The sequence below is a fragment of the Oncorhynchus clarkii genome, chromosome 26 (genome assembly GCF_045791955.1).
Source record: "Oncorhynchus clarkii lewisi isolate Uvic-CL-2024 chromosome 26, UVic_Ocla_1.0, whole genome shotgun sequence".
Lineage (NCBI taxonomy): Eukaryota > Metazoa > Chordata > Actinopteri > Salmoniformes > Salmonidae > Oncorhynchus > Oncorhynchus clarkii.
This window is the reverse complement of record NC_092172.1, coordinates 48,066,702-48,090,473: the sequence shown is the minus strand read 5'-3', so window position 1 is coordinate 48,090,473 and position 23,772 is coordinate 48,066,702. Positions and strand designations below refer to the sequence as shown.

General features: G+C 44.7%; 1 protein-coding gene across 1 annotated transcript in view; it reads right to left on the bottom strand.

The window, feature by feature from the left end:
• LOC139385215 (probable E3 ubiquitin-protein ligase HERC1) overlaps positions 1–23,772 on the bottom strand; it is a 230,863-nt gene that overhangs the window by 90,756 nt on the left and 116,335 nt on the right. Inside the window, exons 43-49 of the mRNA XM_071130328.1 lie at positions 12,827–13,109; positions 11,941–12,139; positions 11,663–11,829; positions 10,844–10,966; positions 7,454–7,694; positions 6,700–6,821; positions 138–358 (exon numbers count right to left, since the gene is read on the bottom strand). Coding sequence (XP_070986429.1) covers positions 138–358; positions 6,700–6,821; positions 7,454–7,694; positions 10,844–10,966; positions 11,663–11,829; positions 11,941–12,139; positions 12,827–13,109 — 1,356 coding nt within the window. The remainder of the gene's footprint in view (positions 1–137; positions 359–6,699; positions 6,822–7,453; positions 7,695–10,843; positions 10,967–11,662; positions 11,830–11,940; positions 12,140–12,826; positions 13,110–23,772) is intronic.

Here is a 23,772-nt window from a genome sequence, read left to right as displayed (position 1 = left end):
TGAGAGTCTAAACCCTAAACTTCCACGTCAGTCTCCCCACTGAGAGTGAGACGTTTAGTTACGTGGAAAGTCAGGATGAAGACCTTATTAGTCGAGGCGAGGAAAAGGAAGCAGCAAAACCCTGCGCTCACACACACCCATGTTGGCCAGTCCAGTACCTCTGGGATCCACATGCCCAGGATGTCAGTGTCGCTGGCCAGGTCCTGACCGAACATGGCCTCCATGGTCTCCTCGTCCAGCTCCAGCTCCAGCTCCTCGTCGAGGTTAAAGTCATACAGAGGTCCAGTGTCCTGCTGTAGGGTACTGCCATCTCTACGAGCCTGGCTGTGATGGGCCTGCACCGAGCGGTACAGACCAGCTACAGGAGAGGATACATGTTAGAGCGATACAGACCAGCTACAGGAGAGGGTACATGTTAGAGCGGTACAGACCAGCTACAGGAGAGGGTAAATGTTACAACAGCACCGAGCGGTACAGACCGGCTACAGGAGAGGGTAAATGTTACAACAGCACCGAGCGGTACAGACCAGCTACAGGAGAGGGTACATTTTACAACAGCACCGAGCGGTACAGACCAGCTACAGGAGAGGGTACATTTTACAACAGCACCGAGCGGTACAGACCAGCTACAGGAGAGGGTACATGTTAGAGAGGTACAGACCAGCTACAGGAGAGGGTATAGGTTAGAATAGAATAGATGAGAGGGTATAGTTTAGAATAGTATAGAGGAGAGGAGAGGGTAGATGTTAGAATAGAATAGAGGAGAGGGTATATGTTAGAATAGAGGAGAGGAGAGGGTATATGTTAGAATAGAAAAGAGGAGAGGAGAGGGTAGATGTTAGAATAGTATAGAGGAGAGGGTATATGTTAGAATAGTATAGAGGAGAGGGTATATGTTAGAATAGAGGAGAGGAGAGGGTAGATGTTAGAATAGTATAGAGGAGAGGGTATATGTTAGAATAGAGGAGAGGAGAGGGTAGATGTTAGAATAGTATAGAGGAGAGGGTATATGTTAGAATAGAATAGAGGAGAGGGTATATGTTAGAATAGAATAGAGGAGAGGGTATATGTTAGAATAGAATAGAGGAGAGGGTATATGTTAGAATAGAATAGAGGAGAGGAGAGGGTATATGTTAGAATAGAATAGAGGAGAGGAGAGGGTATATGTTAGAATATAATATAATAGAGGAGAGGGTATATGTTAGAATAGAGGAGAGGAGAGGGTATATGTTAGAATAGAATAGAGGAGAGGGTATATGTTAGAATAGAGGAGAGGAGAGGGTATATGTTAGAATAGAGGAGAGGAGAGGGTATATGTTAGAATAGTATAGAGGAGAGGGTATATGTTAGAATAGAATAGAGGAGAGGGTATATGTTAGAATAGAATAGAGGAGAGGGTATATGTTAGAATAGAATAGATGAGAGGGTTTATGTTAGAATATAATAGAGGATAGGGTATATGTTAAAATAGTATAGAGGAGAGGGTATATGTTAGAATAGAATAGAGGAGAGGGTATATGTTAGAATAGAATAGAGGAGAGGGTATATGTTAGAATAGAATAGAGGAGAGGGTATATGTTAGAATAGAGGAGAGGAGAGGGTATATGTTAGAATAGAATAGAGGAGAGGGTATATGTTAGAATAGTATAGAGGAGAGGGTATATGTTAGAATAGAATAGATGAGAGGGTTTATGTTAGAATAGAATAGAGGAGAGGGTATATGTTAGAATAGTATAGAGGAGAGGGTATATGTTAGAATAGAATAGAATAGAGGGTATATGTTAGAATAGAATAGATGAGAGGGTTTATGTTAGAATAGAATAGAGGAGAGGGTATATGTTAGAATAGTATAGAGGAGAGGGTATATGTTAGAATAGAATAGAGGAGAGGGTATATGTTAGAATAGTATAGAGGAGAGGGTATATGTTAGAATAGAATAGAGGAGAGGAGAGGGTATATGTTAGAATAGAATAGAGGAGAGGAGAGGGTATATGTTAGAATAGAATAGAGGAGAGGGTATATGTTAGAATAGAATAGAGGAGAGGGTATATGTTAGAATAGAATAGAGGAGAGGGTATATGTTAGAATAGAATAGAGGAGAGGTTATATGTTAGAATATTATAGAGGAGAGGGTATATGTTAGAATAGAATAGAGGAGAGGGTATATGTTAGAATAGAATAGAGGAGAGGGTATATGATAGAATAGAATAGAGGAGAGGGTATATGTTAGAATAGAATAGAGGAGAGGAGAGGGTATATGTTAGAATAGAATAGAGGAGAGGGTATATGTTAGAATAGAATAGAGGAGAGGGTATATGTTAGAATAGAATAGAGGAGAGGTTATATGTTAGAATATTATAGAGGAGAGGGTATATGTTAGAATAGAATAGATGAGAGGGTTTATGTTAGAATAGAATAGAGGAGAGGGTATATGTTAGAATAGTATAGAGGAGAGGGTATATGTTAGAATAGAATAGAATAGAGGAGAGGGTATATGTTAGAATATAATAGAATAGAGGAGAGGGTATATGTTAGAATAGAATAGAATAGAGGAGAGGGTATATGTTAGAATAGAATAGAGGAGAGGGTATATGTTAGAATAGAATAGAGGAGAGGTTATATGTTAGAATATTATAGAGGAGAGGGTATATGTTAGAATAGAATAGAGGAGAGGGTATATGTTAGAATAGAATAGATGAGAGGGTATATGTTAGAATAGAATAGATGAGAGGGTATATGTTAGAATAGAGGAGAGGGTATATGTTAGAAGAGTATAGAGGAGAGGGTATATGTTAGAATAGAATAGAGGAGAGGGTATATGTTAGAATAGAATAGAGGAGTGGGTATATGTTAGAATAGTATAGAGGAGAGGGTATATGTTAGAATAGAATAGAATAGAGGAGAGGGTATATGTTAGAATAGTATAGAAGGTTAGTGACACAGAGCTCCAGGGTTCTGCTGTAGGGTTGAACCATATCTTTGGTGGGCACAGAGCGGTACAGACCAGCTAGAGAGGAGAGACGGATGGGACCTCCCAATACCATATCATCACCATACTGAGGGACCTCACCATACCATATTATCACCATACCATATTACCACCATACCATATTATCACCATACTGAGAGACCTCACCATACCATATTACCACCATACCATATTATCACCATACCATATTATCACCATACTGAGAGACCTCACCATACCATATTATCACCATACCATATTATCATCATACTGAGAGACCTCACCATACCATATTATCACCATACTGAGAGACCTCACCATACCATATTACCACCATACCATATTATCACCATACCATATTACCACCATACCATATTATCACCATACTGAGAGACCTCACCATACCATATTACCACCATACCATATTATCACCATACCATATTATCACCATACTGAGACCTCACCATACCATATTATCACCATACCATATTATCACCATACCATATTATCACCATACTGAGACCTCACCATACCATATTATCACCATACTGAGACCTCACCATACCATATTATCACCATACCATATTATCACCATACCATATTATCACCATGCTGAGACCTCACCATACCATATTATCACCATACCATATTATCACCATACCATATTATCACCATACCATATTACCACCATACCATATTATCACCATACTGAGAGACCTCACCATACCATATTACCACCATACCATATTATCACCATACCATATTATCACCATACCATATTATCACCATACTGAGAGACATCACACCATACCATATTACCACCATACCATATTATCACCATACTGAGAGACCTCACACCACACCATATTACCACCATACCATATTATCACCATACCATATTATCACCATGCCATATTATCACCATACCATATTATCACCATACCATATTATCCCATACTGAGAGACCTCACCATAGCATATTATCACCATACCATATTACCACCATACCATATTATCACCATACTGAGAGACCTCACCATAGCATATTATCACCATACCATATTATCACCATACTGAGAGACCTCACCATACCATATTATCACCATACCAAATTATCACCATACCATATTATCAACATACCATATTATCACCATACCATATTATCACCATACTGAGAGACCTCACCATACCATATTATCACCATACCATATTATCACCATACCATATTATCACCATACTGAGAGACCTCACCATACCATATTATCACCATACTGAGAGACCTCACCATACCATATTATCACCATACTGAGAGACCTCACCATACCATATTATCACCATACCATATTATCACCATACTGAGACCTCACCATACCATATTATCACCATACCATATTATCACCATACCATATTATCACCATACCATATTACCACCATACCATATTACCACCATACCATATTATCACCATACTGAGAGACCTCACCATACCATATTATCACCATACTGAGAGACCTCACCATATCATATTATCACGATACTGAGAGACCTCACCATACCATATTATCACCATACCATATTATCACCATACCATATTATCACCATACCATATTACCACCATACCATATTACCACCATACCATATTATCACCATACTGAGAGACCTCACCATACCATATTATCACCATACTGAGAGACCTCACCATACCATATTATCACCATACTGAGACCTCACCATACCATATTATCACCATACTGAGAGACCTCACCATACCATATTATCACCACACCATATTATTACCATACTGAGATACCTCACCATACCATATTATCACCATACCATATTACCACCATACCATATTATCATCATACCATATTATCACCATACTGAGGGACCTCACCATACCATATTATCACCATACTGAGAGACCTCACCATACCATATTATCACCATACCATATTATCACCATACCATATTATCACCATACTGAGAGACCTCACCATACCATATTATCACCATACTGAGACCTCACCATACCATATTATCACCATACTGAGAGACCTCACCATACCATATTATCACCATACCATATTACCACCATACCATATTACCACCATACCATATTATCACCATACTGAGAGACCTCACCATACCATATTATCACCATACCATATTATCACCATATATATATATATATAGGGTATATGTTAGAATAGTATAGAGGAGAGGGTATATGTTAGAATAGAATAGAATAGAGGAGAGGGTATATGTTAGAATAGTATAGAAGGTTAGTGACACAGAGCTCCAGGGTTCTGCTGTAGGGTTGAACCATATCTTTGGTGGGCACAGAGCGGTACAGACCAGCTAGAGAGGAGAGACGGATGGGACCTCCCAATACCATATCATCACCATACTGAGGGACCTCACCATACCATATTATCACCATACCATATTACCACCACACCATATTATCACCATACTGAGAGACCTCACCATACCATATTACCACCATACCATATTATCACCATACCATATTATCACCATACTGAGAGACCTCACCATACCATATTATCACCATACCATATTATCACCATACTGAGAGACCTCACCATACCATATTATCACCATACTGAGAGACCTCACCATACCATATTACCACCATACCATATTACCACCATACCATATTACCACCATACCATATTACCACCATACCATATTACCACCATACCATATTATCACCATACCATATTATCACCATACCATATTACCACCATACCATATTATCACCATACCATATTATCACCATACTGAGAGACCTCACCATACCATATTATCACCATACCATATTATCACCATACTGAGAGACCTCACCATACCATATTATCACCATACTGAGAGACCTCACCATACCATATTATCACCATACCATATTATCACCATACCATATTATCACCATACTGAGAGACCTCACCATACCATATTATCACCATACCATATTATCCCCATACTTAGATGTCGATACCATATTTATTGTGATTCTCATGATTCTATATGTATTGTGATTCAGTGCTGTTTATTGCAAGTTGATGTTCCAAACATATTACTATATGTCTGCTGCAAATTGGCTCCCTATTAGAGAGAGAGATTGAGAGAGAGAGAGAGAGAGAGAGAGAGAGAGAGACAGACAGAGAGACAGAGAGAGAGACAGAGAGTCTCACCAGCGCGAGACAGAGAGAAAGAGAGAGAGACAGAGAGAGAGAGAGACAGAGAGAGAGACAGACAGACAGACAGAGAGACAGACAGACAGACAGACAGACAGAGAGAGAGACAGAGAGTCTCACCAGCGCGAGACAGAGAGCGCGAGACATAGAGAAAGAGAGAGAGACAGAGAGACACACAGAGAGACAGCGAGAGAGAGACAAAGACACACAGAGAGAGAGACACAGAGAGACAGAGATATAGAAACAGAGAGAGAGAGACAGAGATATAGAAACAGAGAGAGAGAGACAGAGAGAGAGACACAGAGAGACAGAAAGAGAGAGAAAGATTCAGAGAGAGAGAGAGAGAGAGAGAGACAGAGAGAGAGACAGAGACACAGAGAGAGAGCGAGAGAGAGAGAGAGAGAAACACACAGAGAGAGAGAGACAGAGAGACAGAGACCCAGAGAGAAACAGAGGCAGAGAGAGAGAGAGACAGAGAGAGAGACAGAGAGAGAGAGACAGAGAAAGAGTCTCACCAGCGCGGGCCAGCAGTGTCCTAGCAGCCAGGTCAAAGCGATGTTTCCTGCTGACAGCAGAGCGCCCTCTGGGGGTTGGACCAGCGGAGGCAGAGGCACTGTCCTGGTCCAGCCCCTCTGGACTGCAGGCACACAAACACAGCCCTCACACAAATCACAAACATGGAAAGAGATGATCTAATATTGGTTTCAATGACAACTAGTACTTCAATAGCAAACAGAATAGACGGCATCCCTGACTCTTTCAGCTCTGTAGCAGGACGTACTGTAATACATATATATATATATACTGTACTGTACTGTAATACATATATACTGTACTGCATATATACTGTACTGTAATACATATATATATATATATATATATATATATATATATACACTGTACTGTAATACACATATATATATATATATATATATATATATATATATACTGTACTGTAATACATATATACTGTACTGCATATATACTGTATACACTGTACTGCATGTGTTCTACTGAATACTGAATCTACAGCAGTTTTATCCAAGTGCTACTAAGCACCAAAAAGACCAGAGGACCAAGGCACTCCTCATATAATTCATTAAAATGCCTTTATTTTGTATGGCATGTTCAACGGAAACAAAGTTTAAAAACCTCCGGCTGCCTTCGTCAGGGAGTACTACTAAGCACACACTATGTGTAACAGAAGACTGGAGACAGGCATATCTGACCCCGAGGGGCTGTCCTCTACAACAGCTTCAGTTACTGTACCTCTCGCTGAAGCCCTCCTCCATGTCTGCTGAGTCAGCGTTGGGCATATCTCCAGGGGAGTGTAGGTAGCTCCTCTCCAGACTCTTACCCCCTCCCGAGGCTGTGGCCCCTGGGCACGAGGAGCTGTCTGACCCCTGTCCTCTAGAGTGACTGTCATCCTCGTCCTCCTCTGTTCCGGGGTGTTCTATCATCCACATAGCCAGTACCGTGATGTTCTGGGCATCGGCCTCGCCACGAGTACCTGGGGGGGGGGGATAGGAACTGATGACATACTGTTGGTGAAATAAACATCAGTTTTGCTGCTAACGGGGGGGGGGATAGGAACTGATGACATACTGTTGGTGCTAACGGGGGGGGGGATAGGAACTGATGACATACTGTTGGTGCTAACGGGGGGGGGGGGATAGGAACTGATGACATACTGTTGGTGCTAACGGGGGGGATAGGAACTGATGACATACTGTTGGTGCTAACGGGGGGGGGGGGATAGGAACTGATGACATACTGTTGGTGCTAACGGGGGGGGGGGATAGGAACTGATGACATACTGTTGGTGCTAACGGGGGGGGGGGGATAGGAACTGATGACATACTGTTGGTGCTAACGGGGGGGGGGGGATAGGAACTGATGACATACTGTTGGTTCTAATGGGGGGGGGGGGGATAGGAACTGATGACATACTGTTGGTGCTAACGGGGGGGGGGGGGGGATAGGAACTGATGACATACTGTTGGTGCTAACGGGGGGGGGGGGGGATAGGAACTGATGACATACTGTTGGTGAAATAAACATCAGTTTTGCTGCTAACGGGGGGGGGGGGGGGAGGGGATAGGAACTGATGACATACTGTTGGTGCTAACGGGGGGGGGGGGGGATAGGAACTGATGACATACTGTTGGTGCTAACGGGGGGGGGGATAGGAACTGATGACATACTGTTGGTGCTAACGGGGGGGGGGATAGGAACTGATGACATACTGTTGGTGCTAACGGGGGGGGGGGGGGGATAGGAACTGATGACATACTGTTGGTGAAATAAACATCAGTTTTGCTGCTAACGGGGGGGGGGGGATAGGAACTGGTGACATACTGTTGGTGCTAATGGGGGGGGGGGATAGGAACTGATGACATACTGTTGGTTCTAACGGGGGGGGGGGGGGGGATAGGAACTGATGACATACTGTTGGTGAAATAAACATCAGTTTTGCTGCTAACGGGGGGGGGGGGGGGGAGCAGGTAGCCACGAGGTTAGAGTGTTGGGCTACCATGGGGGGGTGAAACAGGAAACGGCCTTCCCCAAACTTGTTGGAAGCACAGAATAGTCTAGAATATCCTCGTATGCTGTAGCATTAAGATTCCCCTTCACTGGAACTGAGGAGCCTAGTCCGAACCATGAAAAACAGCCCCAGACCATTATTCCTCCTCCACCAAACTTTACAGTTGGCACTATGCATGCAGGTTCGCGTTCTCCTGTCATCCGCCAAAACCAGATTTGTCAGTCGGACTGCCAGATGGTGAAGCGTGATTCATCACTCTAGAGAACGTGTTTCCACTGCTCCAGGGTGCAATGGCGGTGAGCTTTACACCACTCCAGCCGACGCTTGTCATTGTGCATGGTGATCTTAGGCTTGTGTGCTGCTGCATGGCCATTGAAACCCATTTCATGAAGCTCCCGACGAACAGTTCTCGTGCTGACGTTGCCTCCAGAGGCAGTTTGGAACTCGGTAGTGAGTGTTTCAACCGAGGACAGGTGATTTTTACACACTACAACACTCGGCGGTCCCATCAGACTGTCAAACAGCCATCACTAACATAGAGAGGCTGCAGCCAACATACAGACCTGATATCATTGGCCACTTTAATAAATGGATCACTAGTCACTTTAATAATGTTTACATGCCCTACATTACTCATCTCATATGTATATACTGTACTCTATACCATCTACTGTATCTCTATGTAATAAATGTATCACTAGCCACTTTAAACTACGCCATTTATATGTTTACATACCCTACATTACTCATCTCATATGTATATACTGTACTCTATACCATCTACTGCATCTCTATGTAATAAATGTATCACTAGCCACTTTAAACTACGCCATTTATATAATGTTTACATACCCTACATTACTCATCTCATATGTATATACTGTACTCTATACCATCTACTGCATCTTGCCTATGCCGTTCTGTACCATCACTCATTCATATATCTTTATGTACATATTCTTATTAATTTCTTTACTTAGACTTGTGTTTATTAGGTAGTTATTGTGGAATTGTTAGATTACTCATTGGTTGTTACTGCATTGTCAGAACTAGAAGCACAAGCATTTCGCTACGCTCGCTTTAACATCTGCTAACCATGTGTATGTGACCAATAACATTTGACTTGAAGTCTGTACCTGTAGTCTTGGTATGAGGTAATGTAGTGAAGTCTGTACCTGTAGTCTTGGTATGAGGTAATGTAGTGAAGTCTGTACCTGTAGTCTTGGTATGAGGTAGTGTATAGAGAAGTCTGTACCTGTAGTCTTGGTATGAGGTAGTGTATAGAGAAGTCTGTACCTGTAGTCTTGGTATGAGGTAGTGTATAGAGAAGTCTGTACCTGTAGTCTTGGTATGAGGTAATGTAGTGAAGTCTGTACCTGTAGTCTTGGTATGAGGTAGTGTAGTGAAGTCTGTACCTGTAGTCTTGGTATGAGGTAATGTAGTGAAGTCTGTACCTGTAGTCTTGGTATGAGGTAATGTAGTGAAGTCTGTACCTGTAGTCTTGGTATAAGGTAATGTAGTGAAGTCTGTACCTGTAGTCTTGGTATGAGGTAGTGTACAGTGAAGTCTGTACCTGTAGTCTTGGTATGAGGTAATGTATAGAGAAGTCTGTACCTGTAGTCTTGGTATGAGGTAGTGTACAGTGAAGTCTGCACCTGTAGTCTTGGTATGAGGTAATGTATAGAGAAGTCTGTACCTGTAGTCTTGGTATGAGGTAGTGTATAGTGAAGTCTGTACCTGTAGTCTTGGTATGAGGTAGTGTATAGAGAAGTCTGTACCTGTAGTCTTGGTATGAGGTAGTGTATAGTGAAGTCTGTACCTGTAGTCTTGGTATGAGGTAATGTATAGTGAAGTCTGTACCTGTAGTCTTGGTATGAGGTAGTGTAGTGAAGTCTGTACCTGTAGTCTTGGTATGAGGTAATGTAGTGAAGTCTGTACCTGTAGTCTTGGTATGAGGTAGTGTATAGTGAGTGAAGTCTGTACCTGTAGTCTTGGTATGAGGTAGTGTATAGTGAGTGAAGTCTGTACCTGTAGTCTTGGTATGAGGTAATGTATAGAGAAGTCTGTACCTGTAGTCTTGGTATGAGGTAGTGTATAGTGAGTGACGTGTGTACCTGTCCCTGTAGCCTCCAGAGCCTTGGTGATCTGCCTCAGAGAGAAGCCCATCTCCAGGAGGGGCACAGCGATGGCCGGGGGGGGAGGGGAGGTGGACAGTCTGCTGCTGGGGTCCGACAGGGCTAGAGAGGACAATAATTAGAGGACAGGAAGTTACCATCACATACAGAGACAAACAGGATGTTACCATCACATACAGAGACAAACAGGATGTTACCATCACATACAGAGACAAACAGGATGTTACCATCACATACAGAGACAAACAGGATGTTACCATCACATACAGAGACAAACAGGACGTTACCATCACATACAGAGACAAACAGGATGTTACCATCACATACAGAGACAAACAGGATGTTACCATCACATACAGAGACAAACAGGATGTTACCATCACATACAGAGACCAACTGGATGTTACCATCACATACAGAGACAAACAGGATGTTACCATCACATAGAGAGACAAACAGGATTTTACCATCACATACAGAGACAAACAGGATGTTACCATCACATACAGAGACAAACAGGATGTTACCATGGTCTGGAGGTCTGGGTCTCAGGGGAGGAGAGGCTCTGTGTCTATATATGTGTGTGTGTGTGTGTGTGTGTGTGTGTGTGTGTGTGTGTGTGTGTGTGTAGTACATACATGTCCCTGTCCTGTTGGCTGGTCTGGAGGTCTGGGTCTCAGGGGAGGAGAGGCTCTGTGTCTATGTGTGTAGTACATACATGTCCCGGTCCTGTTGGCTGGTCTGGAGGTCTGGGTCTCAGGGGAGGAGAGGCTCTGTGTCTATGTGTGTAGTACATACATGTCCCTGTCCTGTTGGCTGGTCTGGAGGTCTGGGTCTCAGGGGAGGAGAGGCTCTGTCTCCGGCCCACCTCATCAGAGGGAGACGTGGGGAGAGAAGACACCGGGGGCGTCTGGGCACGACGCGTTGGCAGCAGAGTGGTGGTTGGGTAGCTTGAGAACATCTGCCTGTGAAGACGAGACATGGCTTGACTTTAAAAGGTATCCACAGTGTGTGTGTGTGTGTGTGTGTGTGTGTGTGTGTGTGTGTGTGTGTGTGTATATAGAGGTTCTATTTACCTGAGCAGGCTAAGAGGCATGACCCCAGGGGACTCTGAGGCAGGGACAGTCTCTGTGTCAGTAACAGGTGTAGTGGCTGTGGTCGTGTCCTCCAGAGAGGAGCTCATGAAGGAGGTGGTGCTGGAGGCAGAGGGGCTGGTGGTGATGGGGGTCTGAGCCTGCTGCTCTCCCTGCACACCCTCCTCACACTCTGGGTCAGCTAACACACCGGAAGAGAGACCACACACACTTAGTACAGAGTTACAGGGTTAGAACAGAGTTAGTACAGAGTTAGTACAGAGTTAGAACAGAGTTAGAACAGAGTTAGTACAGAATTAGTACAGAGTTAGTACAGAGTTAGTACAGAGTTAGTACAGAGTTAGTACAGAGTTACAGAGTTAGAACAGAGTTAGAACAGAGTTACAGAGTTAGATCAGAGTTAGATCAGAGTTAGATCAGAGTTAGATCAGAGTTAGAACAGAGTTAGAACAGAGTTAGTACAGAGATAGAACAGAGTTAGAACAGAGTTACAGAGTTAGAACAGAGTTAGTACAGAGTTTTTTTTCTCTTTAAATTTCTTGACACGTTACAACATCAGATCGACTGAGAAGCCTTCAAGGTAAGTAGCTAGCTAGCTTGTAATCCTGGATGTGTTGTCAACCACATCAATATATGTTTAGACCCCAGGAAGACCCCAGGAGGGCCCCAGGAAGGACCCAGGAAGACCCCATGAAGGCCCCAGGAGGGCCCCAGGAAAACCCCAGGAAGACCCCAGGAAGACCCCAGGAAGGCCCCAGGAAGACCCCAGGAGGGCCCCAGGAAGACCCCAGGAAGACCCCAGTCCAGGGCCAGAGATGGAAAAGCCTTCCCTAACAAACAACATGTTACTTCCCTCAGTGTTACTCACCAGGTCTGGACTTGCCCCCACTGCAGTGTTCGTCCAGCAGCCCGCTGACCACCAATTTATAGATCATGGCCTGAGCCCTCTCCAAATCGGCCAATCCTAACGCCCGCTTGATGGGTGACCTCATCACGGCCCGCTTGACCATGTGACGCATCAGGAACTGCAGTGCCGCCCTCATCTCAACTTCCTCCTGGCACACGGGCGAGGGCGCTGCGCCACTAGGAGTGGACCCGGCGTTCAGGTCTGCATTGTGTCCACTGGGAGCAGGCTCCGGCTGAGCCTGGACCTATTACAGAGTGGGCCATTAGCAGACACTGTAATTGAACCTGGACCTATTACAGAGTGGGTCATTAGCAGACACTTTAATTGAACCTGGACCTATTACAGAGTGGGCCGTTAGCAGACACCTTGATTGAACCTGGACCTATTACAGAGTGGGCCAATAGCAGACACCTTGATTGAACCTGGATCTATTACAGAGTGGGCCAATAGCAGACACTGTAATTGAACCTGGATCTATTACAGAGTGGGCCAATAGCAGACACTGTAATTGAACCTGGATCTATTACAGAGTGGGCCAATAGCAGACACCTTTGATTGAACCTGGACCTATTACAGAGTGGGCCAATAGCAGACACTGTAATTGAACCTGGACCTATTACAGAGTGGGCCATTAGCAGACACTGTAATTGAACCTGGACCTATTACAGAGTGGGCCATTAGCAGACACTGTAATTGAACCTGGACCTATTACAGAGTGGGCCAATAGCAGACACTGTAATTGAACCTGGACCTATTACAGAGTGGGCCATTAGCAGACACTGTAATTGAACCTGGACCTATTACAGAGTGGGCCATTAGCAGACACTGTAATTGAACCTGGATCTATTACAGAGTGGGCCATTAGCAGACACCTTTGATTGAACCTGGACCTATTACAGAGTGGGCCAATAGCAGACACTGTAATTGAACCTGGACCTATTACAGAGTGGGCCAATAGCAGACACCTTTGATTGAACCTGGACCTATTACAGAGTGGGCCAATAGCAGACACCTTGATTGAACCTGGACCTATTACAGAGTGGGCCGTTAGCAGACACCTTGATTGAACCTGGACCTATTACAGAGTGGGCCAATAGCAGACACCTTGATTGAACCTGGACCTATTACAGAGTGGGCCGTTAGCAGACACCTTGATTGAACCTGGACCTATTACAGAGTGGGCCAATAGCAGACACCTTGATTGAACCTGGACCTATTACAGAGTGGGCCATTAGCAGACACTGTAATTGAACCTGGATCTATTACAGAGTGGGCCAATAGCAGACACCTTTGATTGAACCTGGACCTATTACAGAGTGGGCCAATAGAAGACACCTTGATTGAACCTGGACCTATTACAGAGTGGGCCGTTAGCAGACACCTTGATTGAACCTGGACCTATTACAGAGTGGGCCAATAGCAGACACCTTGATTGAACCTGGACCTATTACAGAGTGGGCCATTAGCAGACACTGTAATTGAACCTGGATCTATTACAGAGTGGGCCAATAGCAGACACCTTAATTGAACCTGGACCTATTACAGAGTGGGCCGTTAGCAGACACCTTGATTGAACCTGGACCTATTACAGAGTGGGCCAATAGCAGACACCTTGATTGAACCTGGATCTATTACAGAGTGGGCCAATAGCAGACACTGTAATTGAACCTGGATCTATTACAGAGTGGGCCAATAGCAGACACCTTTGATTGAACCTGGACCTATTACAGAGTGGGCCATTAGCAGACACTGTAATTGAACCTGGATCTATTACAGAGTGGGCCAATAGCAGACACCTTTGATTGAACCTGGACCTATTACAGAGTGGGCCAATAGAAGACACCTTGATTGAACCTGGACCTATTACAGAGTGGGCCGTTAGCAGACACCTTGATTGAACCTGGACCTATTACAGAGTGGGCCAATAGCAGACACCTTGATTGAACCTGGACCTATTACAGAGTGGGCCATTAGCAGACACTGTAATTGAACCTGGATCTATTACAGAGTGGGCCAATAGCAGACACCTTAATTGAACCTGGACCTATTACAGAGTGGGCCGTTAGCAGACACCTTGATTGAACCTGGACCTATTACAGAGTGGGCCAATAGCAGACACCTTGATTGAACCTGGATCTATTACAGAGTGGGCCAATAGCAGACACTGTAATTGAACCTGGATCTATTACAGAGTGGGCCAATAGCAGACACCTTTGATTGAACCTGGACCTATTACAGAGTGGGCCAATAGCAGACACTGTAATTGAACCTGGACCTATTACAGAGTGGGCCATTAGCAGACACTGTAATTGAACCTGGACCTATTACAGAGTGGGCCATTAGCAGACACTGTAATTGAACCTGGACCTATTACAGAGTGGGCCAATAGCAGACACTGTAATTGAACCTGGACCTATTACAGAGTGGGCCATTAGCAGACACTGTAATTGAACCTGGATCTATTACAGAGTGGGCCATTAGCAGACACTGTAATTGAACCTGGATCTATTACAGAGTGGGCCATTAGCAGACACCTTTGATTGAACCTGGACCTATTACAGAGTGGGCCAATAGCAGACACTGTAATTGAACCTGGACCTATTACAGAGTGGGCCATTAGCAGACACTGTAATTGAACCTGGACCTATTACAGAGTGGGCCATTAGCAGACACTGTAATTGAACCTGGACCTATTACAGAGTGGGCCAATAGCAGACACTGTAATTGAACCTGGACCTATTACAGAGTGGGCCATTAGCAGACACTGTAATTGAACCTGGATCTATTACAGAGTGGGCCATTAGCAGACACTGTAATTGAACCTGGATCTATTACAGAGTGGGCCATTAGCAGACACCTTTGATTGAACCTGGACCTATTACAGAGTGGGCCAATAGCAGACACTGTAATTGAACCTGGACTTATTACAGAGTGGGCCATTAGCAGACACTGTAATTGAACCTGGATCTATTACAGAGTGGGCCAATAGCAGACACCTTTGATTGAACCTGGACCTATTACAGAGTGGGCCAATAGCAGACACCTTGATTGAACCTGGACCTATTACAGAGTGGGCCGTTAGCAGACACCTTGATTGAACCTGGACCTATTACAGAGTGGGCCAATAGCAGACACCTTGATTGAACCTGGACCTATTACAGAGTGGGCCATTAGCAGACACTGTAATTGAACCTGGACCTATTACAGAGTGGGCCATTAGCAGACACTGTAATTGAACCTGGACCTATTACAGAGTGGGCCATTAGCAGACACCTTGATTGAACCTGGACCTATTACAGAGTGGGCCATTAGCAGACACCTTGATTGAACCTGGACCTATTACAGAGTGGGCCATTAGCAGACACTGTAATTGAACCTGGACCTATTACAGAGTGGGCCAATAGCAGACACCTTGATTGAACCTGGACCTATTACAGAGTGGGCCGTTAGCAGACACCTTGATTGAACCTGGACCTATTACAGAGTGGGCCAATAGCAGACACCTTGATTGAACCTGGACCTATTACAGAGTGGGCCATTAGCAGACACTGTAATTGAACCTGGATCTATTACAGAGTGGGCCAATAGCAGACACCTTTGATTGAACCTGGACCTATTACAGAGTGGGCCAATAGCAGACACCTTGATTGAACCTGGACCTATTACAGAGTGGGCCGTTAGCAGACACCTTGATTGAACCTGGACCTATTACAGAGTGGGCCAATAGCAGACACCTTGATTGAACCTGGACCTATTACAGAGTGGGCCATTAGCAGACACTGTAATTGAACCTGGATCTATTACAGAGTGGGCCAATAGCAGACACCTTAATTGAACCTGGACCTATTACAGAGTGGGCCGTTAGCAGACACCTTGATTGAACCTGGACCTATTACAGAGTGGGCCAATAGCAGACACCTTGATTGAACCTGGATCTATTACAGAGTGGGCCATTAGCAGACACTGTAATTGAACCTGGATCTATTACAGAGTGGGCCAATAGCAGACACTGTAATTGAACCTGGATCTATTACAGAGTGGGCCAATAGCAGACACCTTTGATTGAACCTGGACCTATTACAGAGTGGGCCAATAGCAGACACTGTAATTGAACCTGGACCTATTACAGAGTGGGCCATTAGCAGACACTGTAATTGAACCTGGACCTATTACAGAGTGGGCCAATAGCAGACACTGTAATTGAACCTGGACCTATTACAGAGTGGGCCATTAGCAGACACTGTAATTGAACCTGGATCTATTACAGAGTGGGCCATTAGCAGACACTGTAATTGAACCTGGATCTATTACAGAGTGGGCCATTAGCAGACACCTTTGATTGAACCTGGACCTATTACAGAGTGGGCCAATAGCAGACACTGTAATTGAACCTGGACCTATTACAGAGTGGGCCATTAGCAGACACTGTAATTGAACCTGGATCTATTACAGAGTGGGCCAATAGCAGACACCTTTGATTGAACCTGGACCTATTACAGAGTGGGCCAATAGCAGACACCTTGATTGAACCTGGACCTATTACAGAGTGGGCCGTTAGCAGACACCTTGATTGAACCTGGACCTATTACAGAGTGGGCCAATAGCAGACACCTTGATTGAACCTGGACCTATTACAGAGTGGGCCATTAGCAGACACTGTAATTGAACCTGGACCTATTACAGAGTGGGCCATTAGCAGACACTGTAATTGAACCTGGACCTATTACAGAGTGGGCCATTAGCAGACACCTTGATTGAACCTGGACCTATTACAGAGTGGGCCATTAGCAGACACCTTGATTGAACCTGGACCTATTACAGAGTGGGCCATTAGCAGACACTGTAATTGAACCTGGACCTATTACAGAGTGGGCCAATAGCAGACACCTTGATTGAACCTGGACCTATTACAGAGTGGGCCGTTAGCAGACACCTTGATTGAACCTGGACCTATTACAGAGTGGGCCAATAGCAGACACCTTGATTGAACCTGGACCTATTACAGAGTGGGCCATTAGCAGACACTGTAATTGAACCTGGATCTATTACAGAGTGGGCCAATAGCAGACACCTTTGATTGAACCTGGACCTATTACAGAGTGGGCCAATAGCAGACACCTTGATTGAACCTGGACCTATTACAGAGTGGGCCGTTAGCAGACACCTTGATTGAACCTGGACCTATTACAGAGTGGGCCAATAGCAGACACCTTGATTGAACCTGGACCTATTACAGAGTGGGCCATTAGCAGACACTGTAATTGAACCTGGATCTATTACAGAGTGGGCCAATAGCAGACACCTTAATTGAACCTGGACCTATTACAGAGTGGGCCGTTAGCAGACACCTTGATTGAACCTGGACCTATTACAGAGTGGGCCAATAGCAGACACCTTGATTGAACCTGGATCTATTACAGAGTGGGCCAATAGCAGACACTGTAATTGAACCTGGATCTATTACAGAGTGGGCCAATAGCAGACACTGTAATTGAACCTGGATCTATTACAGAGTGGGCCAATAGCAGACACCTTTGATTGAACCTGGACCTATTACAGAGTGGGCCAATAGCAGACACTGTAATTGAACCTGGACCTATTACAGAGTGGGCCATTAGCAGACACTGTAATTGAACCTGGACCTATTACAGAGTGGGCCATTAGCAGACACTGTAATTGAACCTGGGCCTATTACAGAGTGGGCCAATAGCAGACACTGTAATTGAACCTGGACCTATTACAGAGTGGGCCATTAGCAGACACTGTAATTGAACCTGGATCTATTACAGAGTGGGCCATTAGCAGACACTGTAATTGAACCTGGATCTATTACAGAGTGGGCCATTAGCAGACACCTTTGATTGAACCTGGACCTATTACAGAGTGGGCCAATAGCAGACACTGTAATTGAACCTGGACCTATTACAGAGTGGGCCATTAGCAGACACTGTAATTGAACCTGGACCTATTACAGAGTGGGCCATTAGCAGACACTGTAATTGAACCTGGACCTATTACAGAGTGGGCCAATAGCAGACACTGTAATTGAACCTGGACCTATTACAGAGTGGGCCATTAGCAGACACTGTAATTGAACCTGGATCTATTACAGAGTGGGCCATTAGCAGACACTGTAATTGAACCTGGATCTATTACAGAGTGGGCCATTAGCAGACACCTTTGATTGAACCTGGACCTATTACAGAGTGGGCCAATAGCAGACACTGTAATTGAACCTGGACCTATTACAGAGTGGGCCATTAGCAGACACTGTAATTGAACCTGGATCTATTACAGAGTGGGCCAATAGCAGACACCTTGATTGAACCTGGACCTATTACAGAGTGGGCCGTTAGCAGACACCTTGATTGAACCTGGACCTATTACAGAGTGGGCCAATAGCAGACACCTTGATTGAACCTGGACCTATTACAGAGTGGGCCATTAGCAGACACTGTAATTGAACCTGGACCTATTACAGAGTGGGCCGTTAGCAGACACCTTGATTGAACCTGGACCTATTACAGAGTGGGCCAATAGCAGACACCTTGATTGAACCTGGACCTATTACAGAGTGGGCCATTAGCAGACACTGTAATTGAACCTGGACCTATTACAGAGTGGGCCATTAGCAGACACTGTAATTGAACCTGGACCTATTACAGAGTGGGCCATTAGCAGACACCTTGATTGAACCTGGACCTATTACAGAGTGGGCCATTAGCAGACACCTTGATTGAACCTGGACCTATTACAGAGTGGGCCATTAGCAGACACTGTAATTGAACCTGGACCTATTACAGAGTGGGCCAATAGCAGACACCTTGATTGAACCTGGACCTATTACAGAGTGGGCCGTTAGCAGACACCTTGATTGAACCTGGACCTATTACAGAGTGGGCCAATAGCAGACACCTTGATTGAACCTGGACCTATTACAGAGTGGGCCATTAGCAGACACTGTAATTGAACCTGGATCTATTACAGAGTGGGCCAATAGCAGACACCTTTGATTGAACCTGGACCTATTACAGAGTGGGCCAATAGCAGACACCTTGATTGAACCTGGACCTATTACAGAGTGGGCCGTTAGCAGACACCTTGATTGAACCTGGACCTATTACAGAGTGGGCCAATAGCAGACACCTTGATTGAACCTGGACCTATTACAGAGTGGGCCATTAGCAGACACTGTAATTGAACCTGGATCTATTACAGAGTGGGCCAATAGCAGACACCTTAATTGAACCTGGACCTATTACAGAGTGGGCCGTTAGCAGACACCTTGATTGAACCTGGACCTATTACAGAGTGGGCCAATAGCAGACACCTTGATTGAACCTGGATCTATTACAGAGTGGGCCAATAGCAGACACTGTAATTGAACCTGGATCTATTACAGAGTGGGCCAATAGCAGACACTGTAATTGAACCTGGATCTATTACAGAGTGGGCCAATAGCAGACACCTTTGATTGAACCTGGACCTATTACAGAGTGGGCCAATAGCAGACACTGTAATTGAACCTGGACCTATTACAGAGTGGGCCATTAGCAGACACTGTAATTGAACCTGGACCTATTACAGAGTGGGCCATTAGCAGACACTGTAATTGAACCTGGGCCTATTACAGAGTGGGCCAATAGCAGACACTGTAATTGAACCTGGACCTATTACAGAGTGGGCCATTAGCAGACACTGTAATTGAACCTGGATCTATTACAGAGTGGGCCATTAGCAGACACTGTAATTGAACCTGGATCTATTACAGAGTGGGCCATTAGCAGACACCTTTGATTGAACCTGGACCTATTACAGAGTGGGCCAATAGCAGACACTGTAATTGAACCTGGACCTATTACAGAGTGGGCCATTAGCAGACACTGTAATTGAACCTGGACCTATTACAGAGTGGGCCATTAGCAGACACTGTAATTGAACCTGGACCTATTACAGAGTGGGCCAATAGCAGACACTGTAATTGAACCTGGACCTATTACAGAGTGGGCCATTAGCAGACACTGTAATTGAACCTGGATCTATTACAGAGTGGGCCATTAGCAGACACTGTAATTGAACCTGGATCTATTACAGAGTGGGCCATTAGCAGACACCTTTGATTGAACCTGGACCTATTACAGAGTGGGCCAATAGCAGACACTGTAATTGAACCTGGACCTATTACAGAGTGGGCCATTAGCAGACACTGTAATTGAACCTGGATCTATTACAGAGTGGGCCAATAGCAGACACCTTGATTGAACCTGGACCTATTACAGAGTGGGCCGTTAGCAGACACCTTGATTGAACCTGGACCTATTACAGAGTGGGCCAATAGCAGACACCTTGATTGAACCTGGACCTATTACAGAGTGGGCCATTAGCAGACACTGTAATTGAACCTGGACCTATTACAGAGTGGGCCATTAGCAGACACTGTAATTGAACCTGGACCTATTACAGAGTGGGCCATTAGCAGACACCTTGATTGAACCTGGACCTATTACAGAGTGGGCCATTAGCAGACACCTTGATTGAACCTGGACCTATTACAGAGTGTGCCATTAGCAGACACTTTAATTGAACCTGGACCTATTACAGAGTGGGCCAATAGCAGACACTGTAATTGAACCTGGATCTATTACAGAGTGGGCCATTAGCAGACACTGTAATTGAACCTGGATCTATTACAGAGTGGGCCATTAGCAGACACCTTTGATTGAACCTGGACCTATTACAGAGTGGGCCAATAGCAGACACTGTAATTGAACCTGGACCTATTACAGAGTGGGCCATTAGCAGACACTGTAATTGAACCTGGATCTATTACAGAGTGGGCCAATAGCAGACACCTTTGATTGAACCTGGACCTATTACAGAGTGGGCCAATAGCAGACACCTTGATTGAACCTGGACCTATTACAGAGTGGGCCGTTAGCAGACACCTTGATTGAACCTGGACCTATTACAGAGTGGGCCAATAGCAGACACCTTGATTGAACCTGGACCTATTACAGAGTGGGCCATTAGCAGACACTGTAATTGAACCTGGACCTATTACAGAGTGGGCCATTAGCAGACACTGTAATTGAACCTGGACCTATTACAGAGTGGGCCATTAGCAGACACCTTGATTGAACCTGGACCTATTACAGAGTGGGCCATTAGCAGACACCTTGATTGAACCTGGACCTATTACAGAGTGGGCCATTAGCAGACACTGTAATTGAACCTGGACCTATTACAGAGTGGGCCATTAGCAGACACTGTAATTGAACCTGGACCTATTACAGAGTGGGCCAATAGCAGACACTGTAATTGAACCTGGACCTATTACAGAGTGGGCCATTAGCAGACACTGTAATTGAACCTGGATCTATTACAGAGTGGGCCAATAGCAGACACCTTGATTGAACCTGGACCTATTACAGAGTGGGCCGTTAGCAGACACCTTGATTGAACCTGGACCTATTACAGAGTGGGCCAATAGCAGACACCTTGATTGAACCTGGACCTATTACAGAGTGGGCCATTAGCAGACACTGTAATTGAACCTGGACCTATTACAGAGTGGGCCATTAGCAGACACTGTAATTGAACCTGGACCTATTACAGAGTGGGCCATTAGCAGACACCTTGATTGAACCTGGACCTATTACAGAGTGGGCCATTAGCAGACACCTTGATTGAACCTGGACCTATTACAGAGTGTGCCATTAGCAGACACTTTAATTGAACCTGGACCTATTACAGAGTGGGCCAATAGCAGACACTGTAATTGAACCTGGATCTATTACAGAGTGGGCCATTAGCAGACACTGTAATTGAACCTGGATCTATTACAGAGTGGGCCATTAGCAGACACCTTTGATTGAACCTGGACCTATTACAGAGTGGGCCAATAGCAGACACTGTAATTGAACCTGGACCTATTACAGAGTGGGCCATTAGCAGACACTGTAATTGAACCTGGATCTATTACAGAGTGGGCCAATAGCAGACACCTTTGATTGAACCTGGACCTATTACAGAGTGGGCCAATAGCAGACACCTTGATTGAACCTGGACCTATTACAGAGTGGGCCGTTAGCAGACACCTTGATTGAACCTGGACCTATTACAGAGTGGGCCAATAGCAGACACCTTGATTGAACCTGGACCTATTACAGAGTGGGCCATTAGCAGACACTGTAATTGAACCTGGACCTATTACAGAGTGGGCCATTAGCAGACACTGTAATTGAACCTGGACCTATTACAGAGTGGGCCATTAGCAGACACCTTGATTGAACCTGGACCTATTACAGAGTGGGCCATTAGCAGACACCTTGATTGAACCTGGACCTATTACAGAGTGGGCCATTAGCAGACACTGTAATTGAACCTGGACCTATTACAGAGTGGGCCATTAGCAGACACTGTAATTGAACCTGGACCTATTACAGAGTGGGCCATTAGCAGACACTGTAATTGAACCTGGACCTATTACAGAGTGGGCCAATAGCAGACACTTTGATTGAACCTGGACCTATTACAGAGTGGGCCATTAGCAGACACTGTAATTGAACCTGGACCTATTACAGAGTGGGCCATTAGCAGACACTGTAATTGAACCTGGACCTATTACAGAGTGGGCCATTAGCAGACACTGTAATTGAACCTGGACCTATTACAGAGTGGGCCAATAGCAGACACTTTGATTGAACCTGGACCTATTACAGAGTGGGCCAATAGCAGACACTTTGATTGAACCTGGACCTATTACAGAGTGGGCCATTAGCAGACACTGTAATTGAACCTGGACCTATTACAGAGTGGGCCATTAGCAGACACTGTAATTGAACCTGGACCTATTACAGAGTGGGCCAATAGCAGACACTTTGATTGAACCTGGACCTATTACAGAG